At 44.9% G+C, this 17,789-nt stretch overlaps 1 protein-coding gene across 11 annotated transcripts in view; it reads right to left on the bottom strand.

The window, feature by feature from the left end:
• Positions 1 to 7,218: 7,218 nt before the first annotated feature.
• The window catches only part of elavl4 (ELAV like neuron-specific RNA binding protein 4), a 63,779-nt gene continuing 53,208 nt past the window's right edge, over positions 7,219 to 17,789 (bottom strand). For 9 of the 11 annotated variants that reach the window (XM_055508200.1, XM_055508203.1, XM_055508199.1 and 6 more), the window contains 2 exons: positions 14,516 to 14,554; positions 7,219 to 11,792 (listed from right to left, as the gene is read on the bottom strand). In XM_055508200.1, coding sequence (XP_055364175.1) covers positions 11,465 to 11,792; positions 14,516 to 14,554 — 367 coding nt within the window. In that variant the 3' untranslated portion in view covers positions 7,219 to 11,464. The remainder of the gene's footprint in view (positions 11,793 to 14,515; positions 14,555 to 17,789) is intronic. The other 2 variants (XM_055508198.1, XM_029145953.3) reach the window with 1 other exon arrangement.

The following is a 17,789-nucleotide window of genomic DNA, read 5'->3' as shown; positions in this document are numbered from 1 at the left end:
CCGCGTGCACGCGGTGCTGGTCCTGTGAAGGCGCACGTGCTCTTCAGGAAAAGTCAATGGAGAGCTGGCATTCAACAGACGCACACAGCAGCCTTGCTGCGCCACAATTTGCAGAAATCAATTACAACATCCACCCAAGAGCAGCACTGTGAGCGAATCTGAATCCTGAGTGGCTATTAAGTCTCTCATAGATCATATTGACTTAGATATGGTCCCTCTAACTTTTAATGGTCAGCACTTACACCAGATGAGTAGCTCACACTTTAGCCCATTATACAGTTAGTGGACACGCGGTGAAATCAGGAGGGTCAGAGATTTTAGTGGGCTCCATCAGTGAAGTGCACTACTCAGTTGGATTCTAATTGAGCTGCTGTAAAAGGAGTGGACGAGCTGGACCTCTCCCACTGAAAGGTAATAACCACTAATTGTCAAATTTGCCAGTGGGGAAGACTGTAATTCCATCTGTGATCGTCTCTGCTCACAGATGTCCCACAAACACATGCAGCACGTTTACAGCAGAGCGGTCCAGGTGAGGGTGGACCAGCAGCTTGACTAATGCTAAACACACTCACATGACATCATCAGCTCAAACAGGATGTTCCGCCCTAATATTGATCCTTGTTACGTGTGTCATTCCAGCCTTGTGCCTCAGCCTCGCTCTGGGCCTCTGTCGCAGCTGACGCCGTGCGTTTTGATGTTATGGAAGGACGCGTCCGTACAGAGTCACGGTCTGTGGGAGCCGTGGGTCAAGCCGTCACGGCTCCCACTGGGGACCAGTGTCCTTTAAATAGAACCCGTGGCAGATTTGACTTATGTTTTCTCCTTGGAGATAAAACAGCAGAGGGGACTGAGGAGTGGGCTGGAGGCCCCTCCTTTAAAAGCACCTGGTAGATCCTATAGTGGTCGGTGTCTAGAACCTGCGCTCAGTCCCAGTGAGCGTCTGAAGGAGATCCATCGCCACATAAAACCTCCAAAGTAAATAGAACATAACAGAAAACCATTGTTTCCACTGGCAAGAAAAAAAATCCATTAAGACACACTGCCAACCATTTCCCAAGTGATGACAACACGTGCGAAACCTTTTACGAAGACGCCAACACATAATTTTCCCAAATGAGATATCGGCTGAGATGTTGACAAAATAATGCGCCGCCCTCGCGGCTCCGTCGCTGAGTGACCGTGAGCGGAGCCGACGCGGCGCGCGCCAGGAAAGTGGCGTTGGAGACAGCGTGGAGGAGGTTCACATGTCTTTGATGTGGAGCAAGTGGATGCGGAACGTGAGAGCACGTTATGTCATTTTGCAGGAAAACTAGTTTTAGACACACAGAACTGGATGTTAAACGGGAGATTCAACCACGACCACCACAGGTTGCAACAAACCTCGTCACATCTATCACGTCTAATGGGACTAACGACGTCTAATTGCATGGGAGAATTGTTAGTGCACGTAACCAAAGCGGATGCGATCCCTCCGAGTCCAACAGCCTTTAGGCTGTGATGGATGTTTCCACAGTTTCTGCTAATTCATTTTCTTTCAAATAACTTGGGCCACATGGGGATTTGTTTACAGGTTGTAGTGTTGTCACACCGCTCGCGTCAGTCAGGTGATGGTTCTACTGTGTTTGTCATTGAGGTGGGTTTGCAATGTGTTGTAATATAAAGTGGTTCTAATGTTTTGGCCCATTCAATGTAAAATTAAAAAATTCTAACCTTGTAAAAGGAGAATTATTAATATTGTGTGCGTTGGATTGAATCAGAGTTTTCAGGTTTATTTTTTGAAATGGGAAGAATTTCTTTAAATGATCCAAACTGTTAAATAGTATAATATAATACACTGGTGTTCTGTTAAGTCTGCTGACGGAACCAATGAAACCTGTTTGGAACCGCGATGAAAGCCAGATTTCCTCCGACGAGGAACGGGGCCTTAATAGTTTTCAAGGCGAGCGTCTGTGTGGTTCTTAAGTTTGTGTGTGCGCCCGCTGATAGAGCATGCGGCAGACGTTGTCATTGTTTGTGTGTGAATGTGTATTTGGCAGCGCCGGCCGCCGTTGGAAAGCGGAGCGAGAATCCTAGAAGCTGTTGGAAGGAGATGATTGGCTTCAGAGCGCGGTGGCCCCTTTGTGACAGATGGTTGGGTGCTGGGCATGCAGAGCCGCAATCACCCACTCGCACATATGTGGGCTCCAGCCTGGACCCCATGCACACACACACGCACAGACACACACAGACACACACATGCACATACACACGCACAGACACACAGACACACACATGCACAGACACACACACACACACACACACACACACACGCACAGACACACACACACAGACACACACACACACACGCACACACACACACACACACACACACACACACACACGCACAGACACAGACACACACAAACACACACACACGCACAGACACACACAGACACACACACGCACGCACACACACACACACACACACACACACACACACACACGCACGCACACACACACACACACACACACACACACACACACACACACGCACAGACACACACACACACACACACACACACACACACACACACGCACAGACACACACACACACACACACACACACACACACACACACACACACACACACACACACACACACACAGGTGGAGCTATTCAGAAAGCCATGCAATGGGCCACATGTGCACCACCATACATTCATACATGCAGATGGAGCGTTTGAGGTCTTTATGTATCTACATCTCATTTATAGCAGGAGAACGGCGAGCAAACGCATAAAGGCAGAATAATGACCATCGCACGTACGGCAATTAAAGCGACACCCCGGCCGACGGGACAGATGCACGGACAAACACTCAGGCAGACGGGCATGAATGTGGAAAATGGCACCGCAACAATATGCGCCAGAACCAGTGCCAGTGTTTTGGTTTTACTGGGTGTTTGCAGCCTCGGGTTGAACACAGTGGAGCTTTGCTGCGTGTCTCTCTGAGCAAACAGGAGGGGATCGGGTGCCGGCTGCTTCCAGCCAACGCCGCTCTCACTGTCAGCGCCACCGTCATCACAGCCATCAGCGGCGCAGCAACAAATAACAGCACACGCGTGCCACGCAGGCGCCGGTGCCAGCGCTAAACGTCCCGAGCCGGCGCCGGCGAGGCGGGTCCAGGGAGTGGAGCGGCCAGGCGGGCCGTGACTGGGAGACGGAGCGGTTCACGATGCATCTTCCTTCTATGGGCCGCGTTAGAACTAAGCTGAACCAGGGATCATGGGCCTCGTCCACCGCTTTCATCACTGACTGACTGATGGGAAGCGTGTAAACGTGGCCAGACGCTGGTCCAGAAGCAGCCCCGGTTCAGGTAAACATGCAAACTGATTACAGCGCACAGCGAGTAAATGGTCTGAATGATGATGGAGAACGGCGTGAGCACTGGGAAACGCCTGGTCGAGGTGAAGGAGAGCAGTTCCTCCTGAACTCGCTGGAGGAACTCAACGCTGGAACGACTCAGCGCCTCCTTTATTATTGGAGCAGCAGCATTAATTGCGATTTGAATTGTTTATTAACGGGTCCGAGGAGCAGAGCTGAGCCACTTTAATGCTAAGCTCAAAGCTGAGAACCACAGGTCTTGGTCTTTATCAGGCGTTTGCTCCTCGTGCTCCTCTGTCCGCGTCGCACTCGCCTGCGATCATCATTTCAGCCAATCACGTCTCTGCGCAACACAACACGGCCCTCGTGTCTCAGAAAAGTGGCCAGTGTGTCATCATCTCATCTTTGCACCCGCTGCCATCGCGGCCATTATCGCAGCCATCATCGCTTGGAGACGAAGGAAAAAAAACACACACACACTGAATTTGCCTGAACAATCAGCGAGCTGCTCGTAAACAGTCGCCTGGTACAGTGCGCGCTGCCAGCGACGGCAGTCATCGCTGCTCTGGAATCTGCTGTAATTCCTGCCTCAACAGGCGTCTAAGCCGCGAAAGCTGGTCGTCTTTGTAGCCGCTGGAACTGTTGAGAGGCCGCGGGGCTTTTCCAGCACCAAGGTCCGGGTCCACATGGGCTCCGGCTCCGTCTGAGACCAGAACCTGCAGTCGGACGTGAGAGCTGGACCGCTGCAGGAGCTGAGCTGACCGTGAGTGACTGAACAGGTCATTGGCCCAAACAATGAAACTGTCATGATTCAAAATGCAGTAGGAGGAATGAAGACGCGTCTCCCACCTGCTCCCTGTGTTCTGCAAACGACGCCGCGCCGTTCCGTGCTTTAGTCGCTACAGGGGTCACTTTGCATGAGGGAGAGGAGCTGGGGCATCAAAGCAGACAGACTTAGATGTTCCCACAAGACCACGTACATTATTTACACACCATCTGCTGGTCCAGTCATCAGCGGATGAAGTCCTGTCCTGTTTGTCTCTGCTGCATAATGTACAAAACAGCTTAGTTAATTTGAGGCTGCCTTGGTGTGAATACAAATGAGGCGGGTAAACACCAGGCTGTCTAAAATATTAGGATGCCTCATTTATGCTGTTTTACCTTTTCTAGTAGCTTTGCACAAGCACATAAACACAGTTTGCCTGTATATAAGTATATTGTATAAACAATTCATTCACACGACTCCTGTCGATGAATCTCAGTATGTAGGAATTTGATGAAGGGAGATTTACTGGGACATTTGTTCACCATGTGAACGATCCCTCCAGTCACCTGAAGAGTGAAAACAGCCACAGAGAGATTGTCTTGCTCCCACCCTTGTGCCTGATGATGACGGCTGGTAATGGTCATTTTTATTATAGAAGAATGGGAAAGATTGGCTGAAAAAAGGCTTCGACTACAGGCTGGAAGAGATGCTATAAACACACGGTATAGAAGCATCCTGAGTGAAAGAGAGTCGTCCAGGACGTGTCAGCTGGTAATTATCAGTTCATTAAACTGTACTTCAGTGTCAAGCAGACAGTCTTGTGACAACCAGCGTTTAGATTTAATTATGATGTCATGTAAGAAAACAGATCAATTTCCATGTATAGCTCTGAGGTTTTAGAGCCTGGACCAAGAAACAAACAAACGCTCCACTGAAGGTGAAGCCGAGACGACGGATCACATATTCATACATTTTTCTACCTGATGGTTGTGGGTCAGCGTCTAGGTACTGATTACCTCTGATACACAGTCTGGTATCTGGTGAATGTTTAACATGTTGAACTGGATTCACTTAATTCAGAAGGATCATTTTAAGTGTGGAGGAGTCTTATTAGTCGGAGTCTAATTTATTCTTATTTACGTGTGATTTATCCAAACGCTACATTAATAAATGAAGGCATCATAGACATCAGTGCAGTGTTTTGTATGAACATACACAGGTTAAACTGTAGGAGACACCATGAAAACACATGGACTGGAGGCAGCGCAGCTACTGAAGCTAGACAGAACCTCGGTAGAACCGTCCAACGGGCCTCCGACAGAACTTTCATCACGGTACACAACACGGCCACAACACAAATTTGTATTCACAGATTAACTCCCATAAACGGTGCACATTATGCGCGGCAAAGTAAGTCATAAAACAAACTTTGTAATTAAACAGACAGTCCAATCAGTCCGATCAGTGTGTTAATGCCGGAGCACAGGATGAAGTGGACCACGCGCTCATCAGAGTGCGGCTCGGTAAATAAATAGCAGCGCCGCCGAGTGTCTGTTGATTAGGCAGTGTGAAATCTCTAAAGTGGACAAAGGGGTGAAGAGTGGCATCTCATTAATGTCAGCGTGCGCCAAGGAGAGCTGGAGGGCAGAGCGCCCCCCCCCCACCGCACACGTTCCACCACGCAAGATTTGTCAAAGACAAGTAGCTCCTCATGAAATAATGCGCTTCCGACTGCGAGGCTCACGCTTGTCATTTGGCAGAGCTGCCTTCTACATCACAGCGCGGCAGGATGCTGACATTCACACGGTGGAGCGGGTGTGATCAGCTCTCACCCAGGCACATGAGAGGTGGTTTATATAGAAAGTGAGAGGGAGGATCATATGGTTGCACCTGGTGGCAGAATGTGGTGAGAACGGAGCCATATTAAACCCAACAACTCCCGCTAACGAGGGCTTTTGCTTCCTTTTGGAAATCGGAACATCTTGTCGGCGTCGGGTATTTTTAGCGACGCTGCGTTTGAGCTTTTCATGTCGGAGCAGACCGAACTCAACGTTAATGTGAGCTGAAATCATTGAGCTCTGCATTCAGGCCTCGGCCGCGCCGACTCATGTTCCTCCTCATCGACTCCGGCCCTGATGAGAGTGCGGGGTCATTAAGCCGCGTGGCCGGACATGTCACAGCCTAACAACTATTATTTCCCTCACGACCGCAGTAATGACGTCTGCTGCGAGTTTGATTGTGAAGGCGTGAAGCCGAGAGGCTTTTTAATGTGGAGATGCCTCCTGTTCCAGTGAGGAGCCTCTTCCTGTCTGAGCTGATGGCGCTGGCGCTGTTGAGCATGAAAGCATGACTGGACCTCCAGTAGCTCCTGTGTGCGCGGGGCCGGGTGCTCCTGCTCCTGGAGATCCAGGGGGCAGTGTTATCTCACGGATGTCCTGTCCGGCTGCACCTCAGAGGCGTTTCCTGTCTGCAGTGTTACGGCCGCGCCGTCGTGACCGCTCCCCAGCATTAAAAGGTCACGCGGCTCCAGATCAACCACGATTTACCGTCGAACTTCTGTTGTTCTTTTACTAATTTGAAATGTTTGGCTCGTGGCAAGACAGACGTGAGAATTATACACTGGAGCCAAATATTGATTATTTTTCAAATAATGAATGTCTTTATAAATGAACTGATGAACTGTTTATGTTTCAAACCATTAGAGTCAACCTCTCTGAGCCTGAGAGTCTTGTAATGGCTTATCAAGTATTAATGACAATTACAATAAATCCTCTCATTTAAGAATTTAAAAGTAGCACGTTTCCATTTTTCTTTGAGTGATTTAACAATGAATCTTTTCATTAAACTGCTATTAGTGGAGATGTCTAACAAATTAACTGACAGAGCTACAACATACGGATCTCCAATTTACATTTCTGCTGCGATATGCAAGTTATCAGGAGCACTTTTCATTAAGCACACTGATGAGTGTCTATTATCCCTCATTAAAGTGCCTTATTAAATCTAACCAACAACCAAACGTAAGCAAACAACTTAAAGGGGGATTCATCAGACGTGTGTGAACGATTCCTCCATTACGACAAGAGACATCCAAGCTCTTAACACCTCATTTTATTGTCCCAACATTCAAAAGTACAAATAATTCAAACACAACAGTTTTATGAAAAAGAAAAAACAAACATTTACAGCAAGATTTTTATTTTGTTTCCAGTTTCAGAAATGACCTAAACTAGCAAGGATAACATGAAGTCATTCATCGCAGTAATTGGATTAATAATAAGAATAAGAATACTAAGAATAATAGCAATAATAATCATAATAATCATCATTGATAATTGTTAAGTAATAACATAAGCAGGAGAGAGTAGAGAGAGCCGCGGTCATGGGGCCCCGTGAACATTTTTTCGTCTTTTTTGTCTTTAAAGATTTCGTTTATAGATTTTTCAGATAGTAAACAAACACGTCTCAGGAGGAAAATGAAAACTGACAAGAAGAGCCTAGTTCCTCTGTTCACCTTCCCTCCTCCACTACTGGCTGCGTTGTTCCTACTGGCAGGCTGCCACTATAAGGCGCTACAGGGGATGGTGTGAGCCGTAGGGGTCGGGCACGGGGCGAGGTGACGCAGCCCCATGTTACAAACGCCCTGACATGCACACGCACACACTCGCACGGTCACACCCACACGCACAGGCGCGCACACGCACACGCACACACACGCACCCACCCACACACACACGTTTGGATGTACGTGCACTGAACAGACCCAAATACACAATCGCACAAACGTAATCACACTGAATATATGTATATACTGTACATACACACACCTGGATGTACTCCACGCTACCAAACATATGAGGACAAACGCACAACGCACACACAGTTACGTAAAGGAACATGCACACAGACATGCACACGTGCGCGCTCACATATGTGCACACAGGGTCTAGGCGGAACTCAGGCACGCGTCGTAAGAGTTTAAAAGTCGTACAGTGTAGGAAATTAGTTCACACGTCAGAACAACATTCTACTGGGGTCGTTGCATAATTCAGGCCCCCCACGACAGCGGGGGGGCGTGAAGGGGTCTGGTCGGTTTGTTGCCGCTATGACATTGGAACGTTGGATGGCGCAGACGATAAGGGTGATGATGCTGGATGAGCCGGCGTTTCAGATGACTGAGGTGTGAGAGAGAGAGAGAAGGTTGGACTTTATGCAAGCATGCGTCTGAGTGTTTCAAATGCTCTCCACACACCTCCCTCATGTTTTCAAGTCTTAACAACAAACAGAAAAATCCAATTCCTTATATTTATAATTCTGGAACCATTCCCTTACCTTTCAAAATATATAATATATATCATATTAGAGTATATAAAATATAGAGTCGGTACAATCCCTTTTCATACCTCCAGAGTACTTTTTCAGTAAAGCAACAACTGCTGTAAATAACAGTTGGTGTGCAATGGTAACAAATTCTCTGTTTTAAAGATTTGTTGGTATGCCATTTGAAAACATGATGAATATCTTCAAAAATAACCTTTGACTCTTAGGTGATTTTAACCGATTTAGTCCAGTGCAATGAATGACCCTCGAACAACAATGAGCAAATGCTCCGTTTTAGGATTGATCTTCTCGAGCCGCGAACAGCTGAATGTCATATAAAATGTCTACTGAAAACTGAAAACGATGCTTTCAGACCCACATTTTTGCATAAGGTTTCATCACAAAGCGGTAGTAAGTGGAGGGAGGGTGTGGACGGAGTGGCTTTTTAGAACTACACAAACTTATCACAGGTTATATTGAACCAGAACGACTGTTTATAACATTCTATTAAGACTAAACTTTATTGAAAAAGATCTAAAGATTTCATTTTAACAAGACAAGAAAAAAGCAATAGCAAATTTAACTATTAACTAGGTTATGCATAGCGAGTAACTGTTTCTAGTAATAAGGGAAGAGCGTCCCCCAACCCTCCAGACATTTTTTTCAGTTTTCTTGACTTTTAGATTTTTTTATATTGTAATTTTGATATATTGGTACAAAGCATAAACATACTAAAAGTTCTCTCAGTGCAGTGGACTACTGGAAGAGCCTCTCCACTAGTCGCTTTGTTCCCTTTTGCTCAGAAACGCCCCCCTCCCTGTACCAGAATCACGCAAATACACAGACAAATGAAACAAATAAATACATAAATACACACATAAATAAACGATAATAAATAGAATAAATACAAATAAATACAAAAATAAATAGCTTACAAAATAGAAAAGTAAATAAACTGCTAAACAAATACAGTTATAGTCTAAGCTTTTTGTTCGGTTTCTTTTGCCGCAGTTATTAACTGAAAGATAATCCAAAACTTTTTTTTTCTCCACAAGTAACATGACAACAATTGAACAGTTTCCTCACAAGTTTTTCTAAGTAACTGAACCACCACTTCATAATAAGTTGTCATATGAAAAAGACAAGCTCAAACAAAAGAACAGTGACAACTCAGATAGTACAGTAGATATTGTAAAACAAATGTAGACTATATATATATTTATATATATCATCTATTTGTACACAGCAAATAAAGACACAGTTGTCATAGATCCTTTTTAAGGAAACAAATATCTAGACTAACGGAACTAGCTAATCATCATTAAGTTTTGACAAACGTTTCACGCTCAGCAAGTAACCTAAAAGTCAGCAAGCCAAACAAAAAAATACGAAATTAAGGTTTGTCCAGTGATTCTTACACGGCCCAAAGTAATTCATCTGGTTATTCAGCAAAGAAATATTCTCACCAGATTCCTGGGCCAACAATAAACGAATATTAAACGAAGAACAGCAGCTCAATTCAATGCCAACATCGAAGTATTTTTTTTCTTTAAACAACACATAGAACAACAAACTTGGTTATTTAAGATATGTGAATAATGTAATATAGCACCTACTGTTGATCGCTAAAAGGAAGTTCTTTTCAAATGTAAGTTCACAAACGCAGAGCGAGGAAAATGATATAGATAATGAATAGTATGCTCTCTAAATGGACAGATGTGTATATATCTATTTACTGATATCCCATATGGACTGGTGACAAAAACAGGAAAACAAGTGGACAAAGGGTCTTCTTGCTTTGGGCTCTGGACTGTAAGGATGGTTAGGCCTGGGAAAGACCCCTCTCCCTTCCCTTTTGGGTATCGCTGTTGAATAATTACGCACTACATATGTGAAAAATTACCAAAATCACCTGCTTCACTTTGCATCCTTTTCACAAAACCTTCCATCTACAAAATCGCCGCCAACTTGGATTCCCCAAAAAACAAACGACCATCGAGCCGATAAAGTACCACGGCAGAAAGACAAGACAAGGTGGTGCCCCCTCCCTCCCGCCCCGGCCCCCTAGTTAGCCAGTCAAAATATTTTTCTCTTTTTTCAAATCCAGATTCATGTAAAAATTCTTCAATAATTATTATTTTAATTATCATTTATAAAAATAGATCTTCTTTCTCTTTATTTTTATCTTTTTCTAAACGCAGTTTTTTTCAAGCAAAGAGATCGTCTCTTTGGCAACAGTGTTATTTTTTTTCTTAAATTACTGAGCGTGTCATCAGGAAAGCTAACCCATCCCCTCCCTCGCCCCATCTCCCTGAACCCCTGTGAGGAAAGACGTTATGTTTTGTTTGCGATACAAAACAGAAACAATGTTAGAAATCGTTTTTTTTTCTACATCAGAGTTATTGGGATTGTAGCATCCCACGTATAATCGATAAGGGGAGGTTTTTAATAAACACTAAAAATGAATGAATGGTTCACCAATTTAAAAAAGAGCCCCCTCCCTTCCACCGACAGGGAGGTATATAATACTAACGACAGTGGATCCGGATTTACAAAAGAAAAACAAATCCTGAATCAAGACAGAGAAAAGGTTTAAATCTAAAAATGACTTTCTCTTCTCTGAAATAAGGGGATACAGGGATTTGCTACTGTTTACACAGAAGAGAGAAATCATTCGAACGATCACAACAAACAGAAAGAATACACAACAAAGAGAAGCCTGCATTAACACAGGAACTTGCAAAAACTCATGAACATTTTTGTCATTTCATTTTTGTAATACTTAGGCAACATTGGCTTATAGGTCCAAAGTTATAATATAAGCCATTTCTAGTTCAATTTGTTTGATGGTTTGTCGGTTGCTTTGTGTTCCGGTTTGCGTTTGCTGTGTTGGATGGCTGTAGTAGGGTGGTAGTGACCGAAGGGGCTAAGGGATGGGTGGAGGTGAGGGGGCGGGGGTTTGGGGGCAATTTTGGAGCAGACGGAGTCGCGGGGCAACTGCTTCTACCTCTTAAAGTTCAGGACTTGTGTGTCTTGTTGGTCTTGAAGGAGACTTGCAAGACACGGTCGCCCAACCTGTAGCCGTTGAGACTGGCGATGGCCATGGCCGCTTCGTCGTAATTCGTCATGGTGACGAAGCCGAAGCCTTTGCACTTGTTGGTGTTGAAGTCACGGATCACCTTGACATTGTTCACGGCGCCGAAGGGCCCGAACAGCTGCCACAGCACGCTCTCGTCAGAATCTGGGGACAGGTTGTACACGAAGATGCACCAACCGGTGCCCGTGTGCCCGGGGATGTTCATGCCGACCAGACTGGTCATGCTGTCAATGGTGATGGGGGAGAACCTGAGAGGAGAGGCAGAGTGGGAGAATGGAGGGGGACCAGAGGACAAAGAAGAGAAACGAGAGCCACTTTTAATGTGAACAGCTTGAGGTCCGCAGCAAAACAGTGTCTGCATTGACTGCACATGGAATGAGCAGTGAAAAGCCTGTCTCCACCTCTTTGACTTCAACAGTATGTTCAGAGGCCGAGTAAACCTACCATCTACAGCTTTAGTACATCAAACAAGGCTATATGTTCAGGGGCAGCACCAGCTCTACAAACCAAAACCAGCCAATGAGGCTGCAAGCGCATGGATGGTTATTAAAGGTGCCTGTACGTCTAGCTCTATTTTCATGCGGTGGATGCGAGTCTGCACTAACTCCTCCCTGCGCTCCTCAAATCTGAAAGGCCTCCTGCGAGGAGTGACGACAGTGGAGAACGCTGGGCCACATTTCTGTTGAAGAAGACGCAGAGGAAGACTCTCTCTTTGTGTCCTTGAGTGGCTCCTTTAGGCGCTAAATTGCAGGAAGTTGTTGAATTAAACCGTTGCTAGAAATTCATCAAAGATCATGCACCAGCCTGCTAAATCTGTTCTTATTCGCTTCATAATCTTCTCCTTTTTCTTGTGATGCAAAAGATTTGAATCCTCAGTTGACTTCACTTAATTGCCTTTCCGCTCAAACGAAAGGGAAAAGGAGGAAAAAATATCCCCACTTTTAAATAAAAGGTAAATGAGATAAAAAGGTTCATTTCTTATGCCTCCTCTCCCCAAGAAACGACTATGGGCATTATTGGGTGTGCATTAATTGAGATTTCCGCTTTGCTGCAGCTGTCTCGGAGAAGGCTGCTTTCTCAGGCAAACGCAGGGAGGGAAGAAGGAACAAACTAAATGGAAAATGGAAGCACTTTACACCCCAGTGGCATTTAGGTACAAAACGTATTCTTCCCACTCCTCCAGTCTGCAGGGCATTCTGTTCTGGTCTGTTGCAGAGCTCGTGGCACTGATCGATAGCGCTGATTGTTGCTCCCACCCTTCTGCCGCCGCCGCTATACTGTATATGGCCAGCAATCGCTACAAGCTTGGTGCATGGCTCCAGTCATGGTGCCTGCGGTACGAGGTTGGCTCATTAATGGCAGAGACTCTACTATCCACTCTGTTGGATTATATGTGATAAGTACAGTTGTAGGCAAATCCATCACATTGATTATAATACGGATCTGATTGTGTTACTACGAATCTATTTAACTGAGAAAGAAAGGGTTACACACAGTAGGTTACACACACAGGTCTGCAGCAGCGCATACAGCAAAATCTTCTAGAATGTCTCTGCAAAAGCTGGATTACGTGAGGTTTGTGAGGGTGTGAGATTTGGAGGCCGGCTACAGTAAATCTGCCACTACCAGACTTGGAGATGAGTGTGTCTCTGTGTGTAAACGTGCATGCGAATGTACCCATCAGCGCGGGACCAAACACTAACCAATGTTACAGACAAGACCATGGGTTGCATAGCAACAGTGTAGCTGACCAGATAGCTATTCTGTGGTTTCTAAAGCCAACCATTTCCAGCTCTTAACACCTTTCTTTTCTTTCTCTTTATATAATAACTTGAGATCACTGAAAAGCACTTCTAAGTTGATGACATGTTAAGCTGATAGGATGGCTGAATCTGACACTATTTTCACCTTCATAAAATTATGTAAAGACTCAGAGTAAGGGCGCCGTGTTCTCTGATCAGGAGAGACTAAGGGTTAAACCTGCAAATGCCACAATAAATCACTATCGCCGTGTTGTTCTGTAACTAGATGATGAAGTCCCGCCTCAGACAGAAATCTCTGGCTTTAAGGGCTTTCGTTTCTCACAAGCTAAAACCCAAGTTGTGTTTGAGCGGCTACGCTACGAGTTTTGATGGTGTCCCCTGTGCTTGCAACATGCAGGATGCCACAGTCAGAACATAAAACATCTATCACCATAGAGGTTGCTGCGCTAGCTTATATAACACCTAAGGTAGTGAGAAAGCAAAATAAAACATGGCGGCGGAAGGAGGGAAACCGAGCAGAGCAGAGCCAAAGCTGGAGCTGCAGAAACAGCATTTACTGTTTCCAGCAGGGATCCAGGTTCATCCAGCCTCATCCCGTGTCCTAAACCTGATCTAAGCAAGCACTGCCAAGAAATGAAGGCAACACTTTAACTAGTGCTTTAGAATTGTAGGTCTGTAAAAGGGTGTGAGCCGTGGGTGCACACAGATTTAGTTCTATTTGTTTGAGGGTGAAAGAAAATCTTGAGAAGTTTAAATTTTGCTTCTAATAATGTTCCCAAGCTACAGCTGTGGTGCGACAAGGCAGGAGAACCTGAATCCAGAATTAAAAAACACACCTAGAAATTAGGAGTTTACACCAGAGAACAAAATTCATTCACTGCACAGAAACAACCCAAAACAATCCAGACAACACCAGCACTTGTCATAATCAAAACAAAGCAAATTCATCACCACTGAAAACAAAGACTGATTTTTGTTCTTTTTTTAAAACACCTGGTAGGTTTTTAAAACCAACTGAGGCTGACAAGGGAAAAAAAACAACATACAAATCAAAGAACCAAAAATGCAGTTGACCTTGAACGAATTGTGGAACGCAAAGTGACTGCAAAAATACAAGGAAACGTCAACTCAAAAGAACAGAAAAAAAGGATATTGAAAAATCATTGAGTCAACATGGACATCTGGCATTGGGTGAAGTTTTTAATTACCTCTTTACGCCATAGGCCATATTAAGCAAATTGTCCAGCCTGTAAAGAGAAGGAGGGTTCTGGGGTTAATGGTGGGCAGATGGTCGACTCACTCAATGGAACTAATGTTGAAGTCCCTGTAGGAACTGCATGATCCTCCTCACTCAAGAACAAACAAACCCATATATACTGTAGTTGGTCCATTACACTGAGGAGCCCCACCAGAAACTGCTATCATCAGTCAATGAGTCTACAGTTTCACCAGTGTGGTCGGCAATTAAAGGCACACCGTGTTTACTGTCGGTGCGACCGCTCCAGAGGCAGGGCAGGAATAAGCTGTACCGAGGATGCTAGCGTAGCCACAGCGCAACGCGAAATCAAATTGCATGTGGGTCTCCATACAATTTATGCCATCACATCGATGGTTTATTAACAGATGGAGGTTAATGAAAATGTATTTTATATACTGTGCCCTTTTAATTTCTCTTATTCAATTGAGGGAATGCCTGAGATGACAAGAAATGATCCAGAGTTCTGTCAGTGTAATGGTTTGGCATTTGAATGATGGTGAGCGAGAGAGGCAGCGATGACTTGGTAGGTTTTCTATGAGGTGGACCAACAGAAACACAACTAGAAAATAAAAGTAGCCATGAAACGCAGTGAGTGTGTGTGTGTGTGTGTGTGTGCGTGTGTGTGTGTGTGTGTGTTTGTGGTCAGGTCGACTTGTTAAGAGCTAATAGGTTGGGTGAAATGGCTTCTAATGTTAGAGGGTGTCCTCTGTCTGAAAGCGTCAGCGCCCTGTGAGCTACGGCGGTGCAGCCAGTGGGGGTGAACTGCTTTTTGGAGGTGCGTTGGCTCCAGAACCCAGCAGACGTCGTGTGCATGTGGGAGCGCTGGCCCTCTTGGATGGATGCAGTCTGTTTGGTGACTCAACGACCTTCATTGCTCACTTGGGTCTCGCCTGTCTCATGTCTTATTAACTCCTCCGGCCTAATGGACAGGGGCCACGGCTTATTGAGCAACAGCTGGCCGGTGACGCCTTGTTCCTCTTGAAAACACTTCAAACTCCCCGACTCGATGAGGGTCGGTCCGTCCTCTTTGACGGATCAAGTTCAGCTTGTCTACAAAATATTGAACTAAAATGCTGAAATCCTTTATATCGTTCTTTGTATGTAGGTTCAGGGGGTTTCTTATAGGTAATTTTGTATGGTGATAATACAACGGTATTTATATTAACCATTTTAAAATAAGATTACATGTGTATACTGTAAGAAATTCAAAGTCTTCTAATCAAGGACAATTGCACACCAGGATGCCAGGTAATTGTAGTTAAGCATCTTATAATTTAGAAACCCTGCAGATGTGATTACTGGGGATCAGGATTGAAAAGCACTATAATAACCTGTATTTTAAACAAGTATTTCAACATCAACTCGCAAATCACTTCAAATCAATAAACGTTTTTAAAATGTAAAGAAAAGACATTAATTTAATCACTGGTGCCGTAATGTCTGAATTACACTAAATAACTGTAACGTGAGCTCAGAGCAAAGTCTGGGCCAAAGGTGTCTGTCTCACTAAAAGCACAGAAGCCCTAAAACAAGAAGAAGTGCAAGTGGAATGTACAGAATCATTGAAGATGTAATTAGTGCTTTATGTGGGAAGGGAACAAACAGACTGCTTTGTGGGTAAATGAGTCAAATGAGAGGATGCTCAGAGGAGAGGCGCTCCAGACCCAGGAGCACCAAGACATCTGCTGGCCGCCGGGCCACTGTGCCACAATAGAACAACCTGCTGCTAGCACACCCGCTCCTGCCTCTCGCACACGTGCAGACTGCAGCGACGCACACGGATACACGCTCGCCGCGCAAACACTCTGGCAGCTTTTCACACTGCCTCTTCAAGCTTGATATAAACAATAGGGCTTTTGTGCTTTCTCTCAGTGCATGTTAATGGAGGGATGGGTGTTTTTGTCTTTTCCTTTTTTTTTTTTTTTTTTTTTAAACAAAAATCTGCTCAATTAAAACTGGCTCCTGCCTTGGATATAATAAGGCTAATTTGCTAATTAGTGCCATTAGTTAACAGCAGAGGCTCTGAAATGAGCAGGGATCCGGGGAGTGGTGTATTGTACTTGAGCAGATTATGTTTTCCGTCTTGGAGAGGGACCTTACAAGAACATATGCATTCACTTGTATTGTTGAACATGGTCTAAACGCACGGGGTGAATGTAATAGGAGTCTTTTACCCTGCTTCTTATACACTACTGCATGTGAAGGACCCAGAGTTTGTCATGTGAATAATTAGAAAATGCCCTTTTGGACTCCTGTCCTTAAGAACTGAGTCAGAAAAGGATGAAGGGTGCACATGCAGCACATTTATAACTTCTAAAGTGTGGGGGTTTCGGTGAAGGGCTCGGGAGCAGAGAGCAGGAGCACAGGGACACAGTGAGGAAGTGTCCCGTGGTTGTGAGTTGTGATGAGAAGCGACAGCTCTCCTGCGGAGCCTGTAAATTGGCTTGGCGTATCACAGACACACAGCCACGCTACATCGCTCAGGTGTCACACCAGGGAAGCCGCTCCACAAGAAAAATACCTTCCAAGCTCTGACTTTGATAGAGAGTAAACAGCACGACCGGCTTAGTGTTATTGAAAGAGGGAGGAAATTGTATAAGCACACATTCTGTCTCCAATTCAGGACTATTCTTGTCTGTGGGACGATGGAGCATAATGGAATACAATCATTGCTTTCTGGGTTGATTTTTATTTGAAAGGTAACATGACCTCAAGCAGTGAGTCCTAACCCGCTCTGGTTTTGTCAGCTAAATGTGTAAACTAGAAACGTGCTGTTTGTGTCATCAGGGAATGAATGATATTAGCGAGTACGATATATATACCGAGCACAGGACAGGCACGATATATATAGCGACGTGACAGATGTGGAGCCGACCTCGGCAAAAAGGCGGAGTTCAAATTGTCCATTTTATTTGACATCACTCTTTTATTACAGTAGGTCTGAATGCAAGGACCTTTACAGTTGTAAATGCATTACAACTGTAATGTAATTACAACTAATTATATATCCAATTATTATTATTATTTTTTTTAAATACTTTGTTACGCTTCATTCTCTCTCACTTACTCTCTTTTTTTGCCCAGGACGCACGGGAAACATTGTGGGAAAGTTTGGCTCGATGGCGGCATGATGAAATGAGGGGAAATACCTAGTTGTGAGCGACAGAACCCCACAGTCTCTTATGAACAGCTCCTCTCTGATGTGGGCGGACCCACGCAGAGCC

Source organism: Betta splendens, chromosome 4 (assembly GCF_900634795.4).
Source record: "Betta splendens chromosome 4, fBetSpl5.4, whole genome shotgun sequence".
Taxonomy (NCBI): domain Eukaryota; kingdom Metazoa; phylum Chordata; class Actinopteri; order Anabantiformes; family Osphronemidae; genus Betta; species Betta splendens.
Note: the sequence above shows the minus strand (reverse complement) of the source record. Positions and strands in the feature narration are given on the sequence as shown.